This window comes from Vulpes lagopus, chromosome 6 (genome assembly GCF_018345385.1).
Source record: "Vulpes lagopus strain Blue_001 chromosome 6, ASM1834538v1, whole genome shotgun sequence".
Lineage (NCBI taxonomy): Eukaryota > Metazoa > Chordata > Mammalia > Carnivora > Canidae > Vulpes > Vulpes lagopus.
Genome location: NC_054829.1, coordinates 93922099 through 93942631, shown reverse-complemented (window position 1 = coordinate 93942631; position 20533 = coordinate 93922099). Strand labels below are relative to the sequence as shown.

Below are 20533 nucleotides of genomic sequence, written 5' to 3'. Positions count from 1 at the left end.
AACTTTTTTTAAGCTTCTTCATTTAGTCAAATAAAAGTGAAAATATATTTTGTAAAATATACTTTGTAAATATATTTTGTAAAGAATTTTAGCTTTTGTGTTTAAATACATAAGAACTTTTTTTTTTTAACCGAAGAACTTTTTACAAGTATTATTCTTATTGGTAGGTCAGCTCAGTCTTCACAATGTAATAGTTAAGAATCTTCCGGAGCGAAGTGAAAGAAGACCAAATCAAACATGCTTAATGTTGAAAGAAAAAAGTGAATTTAGTGTTCACATAACAGACATCCCAGAGTCAGATCCATCTAACTTCAGTCCAGATCCACTGTCCCGAAAGACGATCTCAGGACATACTTGCTACGTCTCTCGCGTGCTGCCTTCCTCTGTGTGGCTTCACTCAGGCTTGCTTTTTCCTTCCCACTTCAAGATGGCCAGTAGCAGTGCCACACTAGCAGATGGTCCTTTCAGCGATCATCTCCTTTCTGTACAGCAAAATCCCAGATTCCACTTCCATGATACTTGGCCATGTGCTTACCTGGGACCAGTAATAGTGGTCTCAGGATTGGAATCTTTGATGGGCTGGAGGGGAAATGAATGGGAATCATATGGCCTGAGAGTGTAGGAGATGTTTCTGTCACAAGACAAGAGGAAATGCATGATGAGCAAAGAAAAACATGTTTCCACGACAGTATCTTCCATTTAACAGGTGATGAAACTAAGGCTCAGAGACGATATTGTCTTGATGATGTGGGTCTGCTGGTACTGCATCCAGTATAGTGTGCATACTATCACCTATGCAGTCCTTCCTGTAACGTGTCAGGTTAATAGGTAGTCAGTAGTCAGAACTTCTTTTCAGATCCATAGCATGATACTCTGAGAATACAAAATCCTGGAAGCATGAGTCTTTTTTTTCCTTGAAATTCAACTTGATTTCCCAATTTATGGAAAAGGCGACTTAATTTTCCTGACAGATCTTATGAGTGGAAGGTTTTCCTTAAGTATGGGCAGTGATTTCAAGAGAAACAATCAAGTTCAGATAGCTTCCTCGTTTCTCTGTTCTCCTGACTATGTAGAGGATTTTATTTTCTGTGATCAGGTGTGGTTCTGGTTTAGGCACTTTGGACTGAAGGACGTGCGTGTGTTCTAGAGAATCGCAGGCAGGGGATCTGACCACAGCCCATGTTACCTTGGAGACATTTTCATAAATACTGTATGATTCTGCATCCACATTTCCACAAAACAATGTATTGTTGATGACCACATTTATGTCAGTTTAGGTTTATGTACTTTTTGATTCACTTTTTGTAGCATTCAGTCCGGAAGGTTTGAAAAGGATAATGATTTCACAAGAACTTGAGTTGAACCCGTACAGAGGAAGAGGGAGTTACGGGTCTGCCTTGAAATCAACGTGCTTATTTAAGTAGATTTAAAGAAAAACAGAGCATGAAAACAACAAATCAGCCTGACTTATCTAAGAGGAGTGGATAAAATAGTCCCTGCAGGAGGAAACCTGTAACCCAATCCAGTAGTTTATCACATCTTCATGAAACCTTGAAATAGCTCTATGAATTTATATTGTTTCCAAAAGCTATGTGAGCCGTGCTGTCTTGCCCTGCCCCACTGTGAACCCTGAAATCAATCCATTGCTCGCTCAAAGTTTGGGAAAACGATATGCTGCTAATGTCAATGAACTGGCTGCATTCTCAGAATGGTTTTTCACTCCCCAGTTTACTGAAGTGGAAGACAGAGAGAATATGCCTTCCTGAAAATAACCACATGTGCTCAAAGACTGAGATTTTCCAGGCATGAGTGCATTTCTGATAAAACACCTCCTTAACACGAGGAAACCTTGTTATTCTTCCTTCCCACAAATCGTTTGCCTCCTTTATATTTGTAAAGATTGTCAACTCTTATTTCTTTTTTGGAGGTTTGATAAAACAGAGGCCTTGGAGAAAAGAAAATGGATACGGTTCAAAGAAATCCATCTCCTGTAACAAGAGAAGACAGAGCTATATCTCCTCAGCGCCCCTCAGCTCTGTCCTACCTTTCCACAAATAACCCTCCTTGGCCTCAGTTTACATTCATTCTTAGTCATTATTTATATTATAGATACTCTTTAGAAGCACTTTATAGGGGGACAAAATGCAACTGAAGTTATTTCTGGCTCAAGAATAAAAGCTAGAAGTTGTTACATTTTGCAGTGGAGTTGCACTAGTTATCTATCAGTATTTTCCTTACATCTTTTTACACATTGTCTTAATTTGTTATTACTTATTTGACAATAATTTTAACAGTGCTAACATCTCATTCGGTGTTGCAGTTAGCAATTTCCAAATTGCTTACACATATTTTATGCCTATTGTGTTTTATTATTCCTCTCCATATGGTGGACAATGATCTGCTAAGTCTGTTTCCTTTAACTTGGACAGTAGCTTTTCCAGGTGATTTAAACCAGTTATTATGAATATGTGGGTTGAATAAATTAGAAAGTAAACCAAATAAAAAAGCAATAAGAACATATCATTTAATCTCTTAAAAGATGCAGCGTGTGTACAATTATATTAAAAGGTAGCATTTATATAGTTCCCATTTTGACCTGTAAGTACTAAATTGATGTTGGTTCTCCTTGAGAAGCTTCACAGAGCTTCTTCATCAGATGATTCTTCATCATTCTTCATCAGATGATTCTCTAAGTCTGTTTTGAATGTTAGTCAAAGGAAATTACTGCTACTTGGGGGCTGTGTGAACTTTGGACAAGCTAGTTGACTTTTGCTTTTTCATCTTCACAGTGATGGAGATAACAGCATTACCCATGGTGCTGTGAGACCTATAGGAGGGAATAAATCGAAAGTACTTAGTGAGGTACCTGGCCTTTGTAAGTGCTTTAGAAGTATTTGTTATTTTTGTAGTTGTCTTGATGTTGTCACTAACAGTACCATAAGAGAATCATGGACAATGATTTGGTAAATCAAAGCTTTCACATTATTCAAGGCAGCATCACTTAAAAAGCACAGTCTTACCAAACCAGGAGTACCTAGATTCCTTTCCCAGCTCTTCCATTTATCAGATGGATGGTCTTGGGAAACACACTCAAACTTTCAAAACCCAAGTTTTGGTCCATGAAAAACATAAGGAGGGGCACCTGGGTGGCTCAGTGCTTGAGGGTCTGCCTTTGGCTCAGGTTGTCATCCTGGGGTCCTGGGATCAAGTTCTACATCGGGTTCCTTGCAGGGAGCCTGCTTCTCCCTCTGCCTATGTCTCTGCCTCTCCCTGTGTGTCTCTCATGAACAAAAAAAAAGTTAAGAAAGAAAAGCATAAGAAGTTTATTATAAAAGTTGCATCCACCCAGGGTAGATAAAAAATGAGATGGCAATATGATATCATTAAATATCTTTTAAAAATAGTTTCATAAAGAAAACCTCCTTCACATCTTCTTAGACTGAGTCTCTGGCTTTGAGCAAGTAATGGTGGAAATCTCATTCAATCGTTTGCCCTAGAGTTTGAGTACCCTGGATCAACAGCAGATGGTATGTGGCTGATCTTTACATTTTTAAACAAAATAAAAAGTAATATTTCCTGTTAATTTTAAAATGTAGAAGGTTTAAATTGGCAACGTGACAAGTTTTAATTTGATCTTAGCAGAGAATATACCTTAGTAGTGCTGTATTTCCAGTTTTATCTCCTTATTTCCTTTGATCTTCGTTTTTGTTTTCTTCTAAATACGTAACATAATTAATAGTGCTGCTTAACTCTGAGGACTGACATAATTCCAAAAACAAACTTATTAGGAATAAGTTCAGCTACACTAGTTGGTTAATCCTTTTCCGTTTTTGTCAAAGAATTCATTTATAGACCCCAACAAAAGTACTTCCAAATATAATAGTACTTTTCTTTTTTTCTTTTTTTTTTTTTTTTTTTTTAGTTTAACTGTCTTTAAATGAGACCAGAGTCTTTGGAATTTGTTGTTTACTTGTAAACTTCTAACAGTGTTGAAGCTTTTGTCATATTTCAGGATGTAGTCTTTATCTGAAACATCAAGGTAGACCTAGGTCTTGAAAGAATTTTTATTTTATAAAAATAGCTTACCTCTTTCAACTGCATGTAAAGATGGCAGGCTAGGCTAAAGTGACAAAGAATGCCTTAAGGGGAACTTTGAATGAATAACTGAAGGAAAACTATTTTCACTGAAGACTTGTCCAGATTTAATTAGTTACGGGGGTTAGAGGCAGAGAGAAAAGGCCAGGAGCCTAAAGGGATTTTAGGAGTAAAGTGTCAAGGAGAAGTGAGGTCTCACATGGAGAAGGAAGTGTTGCTACTTTAAGGTTTAATAATTTTGTAACCCAGTGTCAAGTATTGTGATTTCCAGTGGCAGGGGAGGTGAAAATGTGAAACATTAACCAACCTGTACCTTGCTGGAGGTGATTCATACCCTGTCTTCTATAGTATACTGGGTATATGCTCTTTCAAAACAGTGAATTTTGGAATAATGCCATTTGCTCCATCAAAAATGATAAAAAGTGGGGATATTGGTTCATAAACAGTACCCTCACACAATAAGTGAATTAATCATTTGCTGGCAAAGTCATGAAATGTGAATTTATATCTCATGTGAATTTATGTCACATATAATTTTTAAAAAGACCCACACATGGATCCAGAATTCAATAACCAGAACTAAAGATAACAATGATATTAATAAAGATTGTGATGCTTGTTTGTTCCTGTTTTAAACATGTGCAGAAATTTTGGTGTCATGCAAACATTATTAAAACCATAAATGTGCAGTGGTTGTTAGTTGTTAATGTTTCTATTTTTAACATTGCATGTTAGCTTATCCTAAACATTGTAGGACAGTGATTGGAACATAGTAGGCATATCATAACACCAACTATGGCAAGTGATGGATCAAGTGACCCAAAGAATTTACTATGAAAAGCGGTAGTCAGCACAAAATATATGCATACATATTTCCTTTTATATTTTATTCCTATATCTGTATCCACACATATTTGCACATACATAAATAACTGCATAGAGAAAGGTCCAGAACAAAACACAGTTGGTAGAATTGGGGAGTGGGAGGTAGCTTGAGGAGTGAATTTCCATTTCTGTTTCTTTATTATAGAATTTTAGCAACTAGAACAAATAAAATTTAAAATGTGCAATTTTTATAAATAATAACATCAAAAAGGCAATAGTCTATGGGGTAGCTCAAAAATAAGAAGATAAAATAAATTATCAGGTGAATTAGAAGGGAGTATTGAAATGGTGCTACAGAACTTACATAATCAGAAAATACATACCAGAGCCATGAAATCTTGAGATTGGCGTGGGATGTCTACTCCTGCCACATAATAGTCATGAAATATCAAAGTCACTCAGACTGTCTGGGCCTCAGCTTCCTCTTCTATAAAATGAGACAGTTGAACCAAAATTCTATGTAGATATTTAACTATGCAAGGAATGACTTCTCTACAGCCATAATCAGTACTCACCCATGGTTTCCCCACCCCCCAGTTCTCATACAGCCGTCCAGGCAGGGAGACAGAGCACAAAGAAATAAAACAATTCTCTGAGTATTTCTCCCCACCATCAAATCCCTGGCCCCTCTCCCACAGTCCCAAGCACAGTCATGATGGAAGCATAGACTTCTTGACTAGAGGACTTCTAGAGTGCTCTCACATTCTCAAATCTCTGCTCTTTATGTGTATGGTGTACTCACACCATGGATTTTTGTTCACACAGACCTACTTATCAACCTGTCTACCTAGCTACACTTTAAAAAGCAGTAAATCATTGGGAAAGTGACCAGGACCAGCACTGAGGTCCCAACTCACAGCCGTGTTCCTTTTACCACCTCTTGCTGACTCCTCTAAATCAGTCCCTGAAAGCAAACCTATTTTGAGAAGTGATAAGGTGCATGGTGTTGGCATAACAGGATATTATTAATGAGAAAGTACAGTCTGAATTTTGTTTATAAATTTTGCCCAAATTTTTATTTTTTTAAGTGTTTATTTATTTATTCATGAGAGAGAGAGAGAGAGAGAGAGAGAGAGAGGCAGAGGCAGGCGGAGGGAGAAGCAGACTCCATGCAGGGAGCCTGATGTGGGACTCGATCCTGGGTCCCCAGGATCACGCCCTAGGCTGCAGGCAGCACTAAACCGCTGCGCCACCGGGACTGCCCAAGAATGAAGACTCTTAAGAGGACACTAATACAACAACTAAAGTTTTATTTTTCACAAAGTAGGAAAATGAAGAGTATTCACTTCTGCATTTGAAAAAAAATCTAGAAACTTACAGTGTTAGGAATTTATGTATCTTTTCATCAGTTTACTCAACAAATGCCATTTTTTGGTCCTGCTATGTACCAAATATGGCTGGGTGCTACAGATTCATGAATTAATTACACGTCACTGTATTTATCATTTTATTTTATTTATTTTTATTTTTATTTATTCATGAGAGACACACAGAGAGAGAAAGAGAGGCAGAGACACAGGAAGAGGGAGAAGCAGGCTCCATGCACCGGGAGCCCGACATGGGACTCGATCCCGGGACTCCAGGATCATGCCCTGGGCTGAAGGCAGTGCTAAACCAATGAGCCACTCAGGCTGCCCACGTAACTGTATTTAAATAGATTCTCTGGGGATCCCTGGGTGGCGCAGCGGTTTAGCTCCTGCCTTTGGCCCAGGGCGCGATCTTGGAGACCCGGGATCGAATCCCACGTCGGGCTCCCGATGCATGGAGCCTGCTTCTCCCTCTGCCTATGTCTCTGCCTCTCTCTCTCTCTGTGTGTGACTATCATAAATAAATAGAAAATAAAATAAAATATAATAAAAATAAAAAAATAAATAGACTCTCTGTGTAGTGGAGTGCAGAAAAGGTCAAGTGAAATGCAATGAAATAGCAAGGCATATTGTGCAATGTTAATACAGAGAGAAAGCAACAAACCCATGCTGAACGAGTCTTGAATGACTTCATGGAGGGGTTAAAACTTACAATGAACTTGGAAAGAAGAATAGGCACAGGCTTGGTTAAGGCACAGGCCAGAAAGGATACTTCTGCAAGATTAGAAGTGTTCAAGTGTATTTAGGAAAATGAGAGTAGCTCAATATCCACAACAGCAATATAACAAAAAACAATACAAATAGTTATCATATGTGAAGATCTATCTGTGGTCAGCTCTATGCTGAACCATTCTTATTGCCTTATTTCATGTACCCCACACACTATCACCACATTGTTTTGCCTACCCATTTTATAGACTTGGAAACTGAGATTAGGTGAAATCTCAAAAGTCATACACATAGTAAAAAGTGGTGCTGAGACTCAAATCCAAGTCTGTGGGATCCCAAAGTCTATTTTCATAGCAATTACCCAATTCATAGTTATGAGAACACGAAGTCTGTGTTCTCACCTGGACACAGAAAGCCCTGCACCCATTTATTCAGAAAGTGTATATTCAGTTCCAAAAATTATAACAAGTACCAGGCTTTGCACAGTGGTGGTATTGTAACCAATGTGGTTTATCTGAGGCGTGATTATTGCTAATTGAAAACTTTTCCCTATAATAAGCACCAACTATTCAAAGATGAATATGAGCCAGTTAGTTCGCTATAAAACTATTATAAAATGCAGTGTTAGAAGTATTTGTAAGGCCCTAACAAATATGAATGTAGGACTAGGGGAGAAATAGGCTCTAGGCTGGCAGAGGCAGGAAAGGCAGAAAAAACTTCTTGGAAGAAATGATGCCTGAGCTGAGCTTAGAGGCTGAAGAGGTGGCAGTAAAAAAGGAGAGGAGGGTCAGTGAAGAGAAAGTGTAGAAACTGCATGTTGTGTCCAGAGGACAGTAGATGGTATGTATTGCTGGAATGTAGGGTGGTCAAGGAATGGAGTGGTAAGAAAGGAAGGTGGGATGGTAGGCACACGTTAGATCATGGAGGAGCTTTTATATCATATTGATGAGTTTGCATTTATCTTATAGGAAATGAGGTTTAGGATTTTAAGGAGAGAAGTGGCTTAGATCTTGCTTTAGTCAAGAAGCAAAGGATACCGACTATGAGGCTTTGAAAGTGTTCTGGCAAGAAATGATGATGGCAGTGGAAACAGAGAAAAAGAAGCAGATTCAAGAAACTTGTAGGCCATAAAACTAGTAGGATTGTTGATTGTTTTTATGTTGGAAATGAGAAAAATGAAAAAGTCAGGCAACTCTTATTTGTGTAGCTTGGGGGAATCCTAGGAAAGATCAAGATTTTATAACTTTAAAGTTTCCTATATTCATGAAATCCATTATGGATATATGTAGTACTATATATTTCAGGTGTATTATTAATTATTTCACTAGATTTAAGGGATAATTTCTTCATTCCAAAGTCACTAAGAGTTTCTAATTTGCATGTGGAATCTGAGATTATAGTTTTTTTAATGGTTACATTCTAAAAACATAAATTGTGTGTTCTCATTATAGATCAATATTATTTTTAAGTCTTAATTTTATGGCTGAACGTTGTATGCATATTGCCATAGATTTTATTTTCAAAGTTTCCAACATTTTTAATTTAATTTTTTTTCTTAATCTGGTGACATTTGTCTCCTTTGCTGTTTCTTCCTAGCACTCAGATATGTTCAGTTTCCTTTACATGTGAATTTTGAAATTCCTGGAAGCTGGGTTATGGATGTTTAGTTTCTTCATTCTGTCATTTTTCACATACTTGAAAATTTCCATCAAGGGGCAGCCCAGCCCCAGTGGTGCAGCGGTTTAGCGCCGCCTGTGGTCCGGGGCATGATCCTGGAGCCCCGGGATCGAGTCCCGCATTGGGCTCCCTGCATAGAGCCTGCTTCTCCCTCTGCCTGTGTCTCTGCCTCTCTCTCTCTCTCTCTCTCTCTCTCTCTCTCTCTGTCTCTATTAATAAATAAGAAAAATCTTTAAAAAAAATTTCCATTGAAGTTAAAAAACATACAGATTTTTTTGATAAGTGTAAATATATAGACATATATTCAGATAATTTGAATTATCATAATACTTTACTATGGAGAAGTAATTCATATTTTTCATAGTTCTTGTAGCAAATAATTTTAGATGTGTTCACTTCAATTGAGGAAAAATTTTAGAAGCTACTAGATATATGATGCAGCTGGACAACAGTAAGGAATATAAAAATGACTGGGACTCTCAAATTGCATTAAAGGATTTTGACAATTGAACAATAAGAAACAGTTATCTCTGGGAGGATTAGAAGTAGATTTTCAATGGCATTGAGATAGGCAGTGAAGAGTCAATATGAAATAAGACATCATGTGCACAGCAACATATGCATGTGGGAAAACATTTACAAAGCTACCTTAGTGTGGAATATAGAGTCGCCAACTTTAGCTTTGGTGGAATGGTGGTAAATGAACTGAAAACTGAGTAAATTTTTGGCCTTGTTCTGTTGAACACAAAGTTTCCAGCAGAAGTTGTTATGATTCCACCTTCCATTTAGACATGGGATAACTGGAATTGAGAAAGAAAGTCAGGAGCAAGTCTGCAGCAAAGCAAGTCAGTAGTGTAACTCTTGTAATAATCCATTTACAAGTAGTATGGACTTCACTTTAAGCAGTGGCAATGAAAAGGAGAATAGAGTTTGATGGTGAGAGAGACAATATGGAGTTGATATTCTTTGTACATGTAGATGAATTGGACCTGACGGGGAGGCAGTACTCCAAGCATCTGACTGTGAGAATGATATTACAATCAGAAAAAAAGGAGTTTAGTCAGAAAGAGAAGCTAGTTTTAGAAGGAAGATATTCATCTGATGTTGATGCTAAGGATAGTGTTGAACAAAATAAAGTATTCCAATCCCATAAAGCTTTGAGTTTTGTGGGAGGGAAAAAGAAAAGAGGCAACTAACTTATCAAACAAGCTGATTTGAGAGTGATAGATGATAAAGAGAAATCAAATAGAATGATGTGTTCTTGAAGAAACACATCAAGAGATTGAGATTAGGTAACCAGGAATCTCCTTGTGCAGGAGATGTGTTGAGCTGAAGCCTAAATGGCAAGAAGAAGAGAGATATTTTCTAGAGGAATGAAGAGCTTCTACAAATGCCCTAGGGTAGGACTGATTTTGATGTGTCCAAAGATACAAATACTGTCTGTCTTCAGAGTGGTGAAAAGGACATGAGGGTAGGAAATGAGACATAAAGGCCAGCAGCAGTCAGATCAGTTGGGTCCTCATTGGCCTTGGTAAGGAATCTGATTTCATTCTTGGTCAATGCAAAGGAATCAACAGATTTTAAGAAGCAAGGGATGGAGTGGAAGATGGTGTGTGTGACATGATCTGATAATTAAAGCCAAAGTTGTGGATGGGATGCCCAAGGGAGAAACTAAAGGAGAGAACCTCGGTAAGACTGACTGTGCTCAAACAGCACAAAACATAGAGAAAGGTCAAAGATACAGGATAAGAAGCAATCTATTGCTAATGCACAGTTCCCAAGAGAGGAGAAAGTTTCAAAAAGGAGTGAGTAGTACAATGAAGTCAAGTGTCAAATGAGGCCAGGAGGTTGAGAAGACACAGTAATTAGATGTATCATATTATTTTCCACACACAAATGTTTTAGATTCAACTTTGCTTACTTAGTGAGAGAATATATTTAGTCAAAGGCTGTTACATGTCATGATATATGACATTAATACTTGCATAGAAGATATATGTAATTTTTTAATGTGGGGATGGGATCCGTATAATTTTTTAATGTGGGGATGGGACCACCTTTTAGGTATATATATTTCTATTATATTTTGAGTAAGGATTACTTCTCATTATTTCTGTTGATAGAGTAATTCCTATATACTTCTATCTTATCATATAGCAACTTAGTTAGGAACAATAATTCAAATGGAAAGGAAAAAAGAAAAGAAAACCTTAAAGTCCATGCCAGGCACTGGACTAGGTATTGGTTATGCAGAAATGAATCAAGATAAGCACTGTTCCTAAAGCTCTGAACTTGCCTTTTAGTGGGGAAGAAATAATAAACAAGGAGAGTAGAGAGCAGTGGGAGATGATATAAGGGACTGAAGTCCAGGATTTGGAGGTGCGGAGGCCTTCAGAAGAAAGGATGTCTGATAACTGAAAATTGAGCAAATTCTTCTTCTTCTTCTTAAAATCTGTTGAAGTTGTTGTGGGAAGTGTGATGGCTAGTTTGATTTGCCGCCTTGGCAAGGCCGTTACCGGGTTATTCAAACACTTATCTAGGTGTTGCGTATTCTTTCTTTCTTTCTTCCTCCCTCCCTCCCACCCACCTTCCTCTTCTCTTCTCTTCTCTTCTCTTCTCTTCTCTTCTCTTCTCTTCTCTTCTCTTCTCTTCTCTTCTCTCTTTCCAAAAAGTGGCATCATTCTATGCAGATTGGTCAAAAACTTCTTTATTTGCTTAGATGACTAATGATTGCCCTTCTAATTTAATACATACAAATCTGCTCCTTATTTTTATTGGCAAAAGAGTGGGACATATAATTACCTACCCATCCCTCAGTTGATTTTTAGTTGTTCTCATTCAAATAGTTAATTCCAGCTGACTTCTGTTGACATTTTTCATTTATTTTTTAATAAACAGTGCCGCAGTAAACATATTTGTGTACCTATGTATATATATGTACACATGTCTATTATATATACATATATAATGTATATCCATAATGTATGTGGATATATCCATAATGTATATAGATACATATCCATACACATATCCATATATATGCATATACATACACATACACGTATATATACACACACACCTATAAATGCCATTATGTCTGTAAGATACATTCCAAGAAATGGGATAAACTATTTGGAGGTGTGCAGAGATTTAATTTTTTTTATATTGTCCATTTTTCTCTACTATGGTGCCAGTTTATACTATAGCCAATATATGCAGAGGCACATTTCCCCCACTCCTCATCAATCATACAATATATTTTAGCTAATCTGATGAGCAAAAATAAACTTACCATCATGCTTTACATTGTTCTTATTAAATTAATTGAGAAAGGGAGTAAGTGTATTTTTGAAAACATTTTGGGTTTTTTTTAAGATTTATTTATTTATTTATGATAGACACAGAAAGAGAGAGAGAGAGAGGCAGAGACACAGGCAGAGAGAGAAGCAGGCTCCATGCCGGGAGCCCGACGCGGGACTGGATCCCGGGACTCCAGGATCACGCCCTGGGCCAAAGGCAGGCGCCAAACCGCCGAGCCATTCAGGGATCCCCTAAAAACATTTTCTAAGAGCATGGTATAGACCATGTAGCAGAGGTAAAGACTGTAGGTAGTAAAACATTTAGGAAGACTTTATATTAGTAAAATTCAGGGATCATAAAGGCTTAAACTGGGGCAGAGAAGGTGCCTCTCTTTCACAGGTAAGTGCATCTCTAAATAGCATGTTGACTCCATGTCATCATTAATCATGTCTAGCATGAGTTTTAAAGTATTTCTTTAAAAGAAGAAAAAAAAGTTTTTTTGTTTTGGAGTTGGAATCATGCAGTACCTCCAAATTGTGTAATACATTTAAGGCATTATGTATTCAGCTACTTAAATTTAAATGATGAATCCATTAATATGTTGCTTGAAATATAGACCATAGTCTTTGTCTTCCAAAGGATATTTTAATCAAAATGTTAAAAATAAGCTAGAGTCTCATTCAAATAGTTAATTTCAGCTGCCTTTTGTTGTAATATATCATGAATTATCTCTCTGATGGATGGGCAGCCAAATGCAGATAAAATTAGCTTTGCAGTCATTCATTTTAAATTGCTCTTGAATCATTTGGAAGTAAATTCCATTTCAGAAGAATATGCTTCAGGTCTCAGACAAAGAGATAATAGTCCTATATTTTATGATATAAGCAATAATAGTTTAAGTCTTATGATTCAGAAATATAGAAACTTATGTATTAAGTTGATGAAAATTAAGGCTTGATACATAGCAATAAAACCAGCAACCTAAGCCTCCTAGATTGATGTTCATAGCATAATATTTTCCTGTCAAGATTTAGGTGGAATGCAAGTCTATAAAAATAATACATGTTACAAAGCTTTCTCTTCTTGTATATAAATGGAAAAGCAAAGGCTATTTCACAGAAAAGGAAATATTGAGATTTATCTCATAATAAGATAAAAATGGCAATATCAATATTGGGTAATGATAGAAAGTAGAAAATTAAGTCAAGTGTTACAGAAAGGTGAAATGAATAATAATGTTACATCTAAATTGAAAAGGCAATTATACTTTTAAGTTAATAGTGAATTCAATGTACAGAATAAAACCAACTTTGGAAAATTTACTTTGTTAATTTAAATGAACTCCATGCAGGACACTTGTTTAGCGATTTTATTAATCAAGTCATATGACCCAGCTAGCATAGTGCATCCATATCGGCGTCTGGGGTTTGCCTTTATACAACATATAATAATTTGGGATAAATGGTATGTTGCCAGAAATAAGTTCATTGTCTGAAGTTGCTGTTCACAAATTGAGTTCCCATTATCTCTCTGAAGATTTCAGGGATCTCTGGTTATTTATATTAAGAGATAAAGTTGTAATAGGATGCACTCACTGATCTCCCTGCTGAAAAAACAAATTGTTCTTTTATAGCTTCAAGTTTTGTAGCATGTCCTTAATAGTGTCAGAAAGCCGGTTTATTTGGATAGTAAAATGAATTCTACACTAGCAGATGATCTCAGTAAATAGTCTATCAACTCAAGGTAGAATCTCAAACCTTGTTATCTCCATGTATTGAACTTCAAAATCTCAAACTGTATTATATCCATGTATTAAAGAGCCTTCTAATGCCCTGAAAGATTTAGTTTCAGTGTGGTGGGGATTTTACTTGTTTTCGATTAGACACATGAATGGGCACTGGAGTACATCCAAAGGGAAAGCCGTGAACAAATAAAATTGCACACTGTCCCTTGCACACCATTGCAAACACACTTCCTTAGAGACCTATTTGAAGACTGAGTTTCTTTCTCTGGAAAGCCATGATTCATTTGGAAGACATCTAATCACTGCAAGAAGCTGGGGAATAGCAAATAAGTTCTAAAACAAACATCCACTACATAATTTTAATTCTCAGATTTTTCCGTGAAGTAGAATGTTTGGTTAACTGACATTTGTAGACAGGATCAATTTTGTGGATATGTGACCTGTGCTGTCACACAGGACTCTTCATTTAAAGTTCATCTGTCACCATTTCAGAATTCTTAATACAGTGAGAATCCCCAAATTTTCACTCTTCACTAGGCCACACAAATTTTGTATCCCGTCAAGTTTGTAGACCTTACTACTGTTACAACCTCTGGTATTTGTAAATTCATATGAGGTACTATGAACTCTAAAATATCTTGTGAACACTTTCTGAATGATCACAGTTGCCTTTTGTGTAATATTCATGCTTTTATAAGATTGTTATTGACCTTCCTACAATGTGCCTGGCACTGTGGCAGACTTAATGTAAAATAAAAATGAAAATTACAATAATTCCTGCCTTCAAAACGGCTTTCATTCTAGCATTGTTTTTCAAAAGCCAGAAATATTTAACAATTGGTAATAGTTGCATAAAACTTGTTACCAAAACTGAAAAGTAGATCCCTCCATATGTGTGCAAGGCAAATGCATACATAGTGCAGAGGAGCTAAGCATTCATGAAGAGGTATTTGTAGATGCTCATTTGCAGATGATTATTTTTTCCTTGTTAAATACATGATATTTGAAGATAATAATTTCCCCTGTTAAATACCTATGGCTGTAACCATGTTGGATATTTAAATACTCCTAAGTTTTCCTTTATAATTTTGATTGAAGAGAAATGGCTTGCTTGATTTTCAAAACATACTCTAGAAAAAAAATTACGATGAAATTCCATGAAAAGACAATTTCTGAAATTAATGCTGATACTTACCATTGCTGTCTAGAGCAAAGAAAATATTGTCTTAGCATACTTGACCGGATGGTGGGGGATATTGCTTAGGCCATTTTACATGGTTGGGCATGGTATCCAGGCCACCTGTTGCAAATGAAGAAGAATTTCTAAGCACAGCTAGGATAATCATTATCCCACTGATAAACATTCCATTCCCATTTTGTCAAATTACCCCATTATACTTATCTTACTGTCTCAGGGTCTTGAAAATTATCTTTATCATTCCCATCCCCTGAATTGAGTATTAGAAGTATTGTGCCATATTGCCTAATGTTATTTTATCTAGGCATAGACTTAAACACTGTATGTGTATTATAAGAAATAGTAGGAAACTAATATGTTGTCATTGGTTAAGGCATCTCCCCAGATCAAACTTAAAAGATGGAGTTTATGCAAAAACTGGAATAATATGTAAAAGAAACATTGGATTTACCACATGATGAAAATGTTTCAAATGATGGAAACCATTCCTTAATAAGTTGCATAGTAAGTGTTATTTAACAAACACCTTGAAAAATCAACATTTTATGAAGCTTCAAACCAAGACAGAATTATTTCTTTTCACTGATAGTAAAGTAAAAACTCACAATTAAATACAAAATTAGTTTGTCCATACATCTCTTTTTTTAAAGATTTTATTTATTTATTCATGAGAGATACAGAGAGAGAGAGAGGAGAGAGAGAGAGAGAGAGGCAGAGACACAGGCAGAGGGAGAAGCAGGCTCCATGCAGGGAGCCCGATGTGGGACTCCATCCCGGGTCTCCAGGATCACACCTTGGGCTGAAGGCAGCGCTAAACCGCTGAACCACCAGGGCTGCCCTACATCTTTTAAATACATTATTAAATTATTACTATTTTTTTGCAGCACTTAACGGAACCCTTTTTGAGTTGAAAACATATGTGTGACTTTCCCAACTTCCATTAGTCTCCCCAGTAATTTACAGTAAAATAATCAGAAGGAAGGAATACATGCTTTTGGCAAAGAAGAGTAATCAATTTTTAGTGCCTGTCTTTCTGTAGGATGTGAATACATAAGTATTTGGCTACAGGTAAAGTAGTATACAGGAACGTGATATTTTACAATCATAATTCCTTCTAAAAAACAAATCTCACTTTCTGAAATGATGACTGAAAGGAAAGCTTTTGATATCTTACAAACTTAAATAAATACATTGTTACAAAATACATACACCTTTCTTTTTTTTTTTTTTAAAGGCTTTGATATTTTTTTTTAATTTTTATTTATTTATGATAGTCACAGAGAGAGAGAGAGAGGGGCAGAGACATAGGCAGAGGGAGAAGCAGACTCCATGCACCAGGAGCCCAACGTGGGATTCGATCCCGGGTCTCCAGGATCGCGCCCTGGGCCAAAGGCAAGCGCTAAACCGCTGCGCCACCCAGGGATCCCACATACACCTTTCTATATGCATAAATATACAGCAGTATTTTAAAAAATTGAATCAACCCTCTGCCTCCTTGAGTAATAGTAACAAAAACACAACTATCATTTTACTGAATTTCAGTCTGATATCTATTATCACATATAACAATAAGTGCATTGGGGGAAAAAATAACAAAAAGTGAATAAGGCCTTCAAGACCTCAACTTTATGTTGATGGATCTGTCGATTCCTTACTTCCCCGTTCCTTTGCCTTTCTGTTTTGAGTGTTCCTGCATATTGATTAAAGAGGCCGAAGTTGATGGAAACAAGGTTATTCTTTAGTTAGCTGACAGTTTGGATCCTTGATGTTCAACAATGGAAAAACCAGAAATGATGCCCTGCCAGAAGCAAGCAAATTAAGGAAGTGATAAAGCCAGCTGCAGGAAGCATCATTTACATCCCAGTGTCAGAAATTTATAATTGTGGAGAGCTTTGAAAGCTAGCTGTGTCTGTGATGCAAGCAAGCCAATTTGTACTGCAGAACATATTTGCAGAAATCAAACATGGGTACTCTTCCACAACTATCCTATGAGCTAGATGGAAAAAGTGCCAGGCCAGGTTTCTTAGCAGGCCAATGTCCATTTTACTAATGGCCATATCCCCAAACAGGGCAACTAAATGAGTGATGAAATGAGTTTTAAGGTAATATATGCACAACCAGTCTTTACCCATACTGTATCATATATTTGCTACTGAATGTGTATACTTTTGAAGAACTTGTAAAAACTTTTAATTGTGACCTCACCCCTTTTACATTACATATTAGGCTGGGGTACTTAATCAACTTACAGAATGAATAATAGTTTTGCTCTCCACTATCTGTCACAGGAAGAAAATTATCTGGTCTCACTTAATTTCAGTGTATTGGAAAGCCTTTTTACCTTGACTTTTGTGAAATATGATAGTAGGATTTTCTGTGCACTTTTTAAATTTTCTGTTTCTATTTGGAATCATACAGAACCCACATTATGAAAAACATACCACAAAGTGTACAAATATCTCAAGTGGTTTTGGAGTTTTGTTTATTCAGTGGTTTTGAAACAGGAGAGTGGAAGCAATATATTTGATAATTTTCAGTGCTATAAAAAACAAGATTATTGACTATTGTTCTTCATGATAATGCACAGTAATATTCTAATGAGAATAGGTTTGACTAGTCATATCATACACTTGGTATTTGAGGTGTAGTTTCCAAACAAGACCAAACATCATTGCTAGACTCTAGGCTCTACTATCAATCTACTATTGACTGATAATATTATTATCTATATTTGCAGTGCTGAAAATAATTCTGAGTTCAGTAAATATTCATTTTGAAGGAATGAATAAATGAATGAATATGTCATGCAATGCCATCTTTTGAAAATAAAGATAGATTTGAATCTGTACCTAAAGATCATTAATTTCTTGTTCCTCATGTTCCTTCTCAGCTTCTTGCAAAGAACTTAATGTTTACCTATGAGCCTTATATTTTTCAAACAGATGTTTCTAATGAAATTGTTTTTGCTTTTGTCAGCTCTCAAGAGGAAAACTGTGTAGTAGGAGGTATAGTACTATATGGGGAAGATCACAGTTTTTGAGTGAGACAAACCTGGGTTTTGATTCCAGTTCTGCTATTTACTATATGCATGCTCAGGGCAACATATTCATCTTCTCTGATGTTGAGTTTTGCCATGTGTAAAAATGAGAATAACAACCAAAATATTAATTGAGCAATCAGTCCATAGACCTGATGTACTGCCAGTGCATAGTGGCCACACAAACCCTTAATTAGATTATTTATGAGTCATTATTTTTATTTTTTAAAGATTTATTTATTCATGAGAGACACACAGAAAGAGAGAGAGGCAGAGGCAGAGACACAGGCAGAGAGAGAGAAGCAGGCTCCATGCAGGAAGCCCGACACGGGACTCGATCCCAGGTCTCTAGGATCACACCCTGGACCGAAGGCGGCGCTAAACCGCTGGGCCACCCGGGCCACCCATGAGTCATTATTTTTAAATGAATAGCAAGTAAATGGCAAGTGGCTACAATGATGTGAATGTTTTCCTCTTCTTCTTGTTTTGCCAGACGACGACTTTTTTCATGAACTCCCAGAAACCTTTCCATCTGATCCACCTGAACCTCTACCCCATTTTCTTATTGAGCCTGAAGAAGCTTACATCGTGAAGAATAAGCCTGTGAACCTGTATTGTAAAGCCAGTCCTGCCACCCAGATCTACTTCAAGTGTAATAGTGAATGGGTTCATCAGAAGGATCACATAGTAGACGAGAGAGTCGATGAAACCTCTGGTGAGTTTTCCACTGCATTTTTAAGATTCACTTACTACTTTGGCATGTTGTCAGACAGTTCTTTCAATTGTGAGAATAAAAGTATTTATTATCCTTCAGCAAAAGTTTTGGTTCAGTTTGGGTAAGATTTAGTGATCTCATTCCATGCAGTGCAAAGTAAAATGGGATGAATAAATCTTGACTTGGTTCCTGATGGACATAGTTCATGCTTAAAAAGATAAAAGAAAAAAATGAATAGACTGAATGAATGGCAAGTGCTGTAGTAAAAGACGAATTTCACTCAAGTGTCACTTCTGGTGTCAGGCCTAAAAATCCTGGAACATATTTTTAAACTATTTATAAATGTTGCAAATTCAAAGTATCCTGTGACTTTAACTTATGTCTAAAAGTAAATCCTAATTATCTAACTCTTACTTAAAGTTAAACTGAGAGTGATTGAAAATAGTGAGAGTGTGGGATCCAGGAAGAGGTGAAGGGGTGAGTATAGCCACCATCTGGGTGGGTCTTGATCAGATTATCATTATTCCTGGCCTGGTGAAAACTCCTGACTTTATTGCTCTGTAAAAATTATCCCTAACATTTAAATACTAAAGGCAGAGAGAAGACTAAGGTAGAGTTTATTAGATCAGCTAAAAAGTAAACTTTCTTAAGAGCATCTTTTTACTTTATGATGGGTGACTTAAGATAGTTGTGGAATCTCCTAGAGTTATAGACTAGAAAGATGTGTATCATTTTATAGTGGTTTAAGTGCTTATGCTCTCTAGTAGGGAGAAGAACAATTTGAATTTTCAGATCCATTCTAGATCTATGATCTCATAGTATTAAGACATATAATTTGAATATTCAGGTTTCACCAATCAACATTTCCAAGCCAAATACGAAGCATTTAAATATCTTTATTTTCTTTCATAAATATCTCTACCTACCAAGATAGATACATGTTTCCAAAATCTAAATCATAATTTGTATTTATATCCAAATGTCGGATTGACCAAGAACAAGCAGGGACCAGCTCTTGAGGGAGATCTGTGGTCCCTATCTCTAACAACACAAAGCACTAATAAAAACTTCATATTGAGGTGATGGGACATAAAGAAATGGAACAGACTGTGAGAAGACAGAAAAAAGGCATCTTTTAGGAAAGCATGTGAAGCGTATACTGATATAACACAAATGGTCTTAGAAAATCACGTGGCAGCTCTACATAATTGTTTGTCAATTTGTGAATCAATATGCTCACTGCATGCAATCTGATGGCTGTAGAAATAACTAGGTACCCAACTGTACAGTAGCTTACTTTGGGGAATTGTCTCACCTCTCGTTCTAATTACTCAGAAAATAACTCCACCAGATGTCTACCAAATCTCAAGTGAATTAGTTTTATTTGTTTCAGCTCATTTACTTGTAAAGATTTCAAACACACAAGTTTTAATGGTAAGAGGAAAAAAGAAAGCATCTCAAAAGCTAAGATGAAAGTCACAAACATATTTAAGCTTGTCTTTATAAATTAATGAAAATGTCTATACAGAAGGATGAGAAGTAAAAACAAAACTGCTCTGACATTGAGCTCCTCTGCCAGCTTCATGCTATGTTGGTCATATATATATGTATGCGTGTGTGAATATATACATATTTTAGTAAGAAATTTCCCTTCTTAAAATACTATATTTTTTATTTCCACATAAAATTAATATTGCATATATCAGTTATTAAAAATACCTTGTAAAAGCAGCCATAAATGGAAATATCTGGCATGTTTTTATTCAAATTCAGGGTGGGACAGATAAGAGCTAAGGATGGAATTGGGAGCTTCAACACTTGTACAGAGCTCCTCAGGTTCATGGAT

The 20533-nt window shown here is 36.4% G+C and overlaps 1 protein-coding gene and 1 non-coding gene across 3 annotated transcripts in view; both read left to right on the top strand.

Annotated features, from left to right (window-relative positions):
• UNC5C (unc-5 netrin receptor C) overlaps positions 1-20533 on the top strand; it is a 352959-nt gene that overhangs the window by 185643 nt on the left and 146783 nt on the right. For both annotated transcript variants that reach the window (XM_041759298.1, XM_041759296.1), the window contains exon 2: positions 18466-18687. In XM_041759298.1, coding sequence (XP_041615232.1) covers positions 18466-18687 — 222 coding nt within the window. The remainder of the gene's footprint in view (positions 1-18465; positions 18688-20533) is intronic.
• Positions 7491-7635, top strand: LOC121494136. Its single transcript, XR_005988757.1, has one exon. It is a non-coding gene; the product is annotated as a U4 spliceosomal RNA (small nuclear RNA).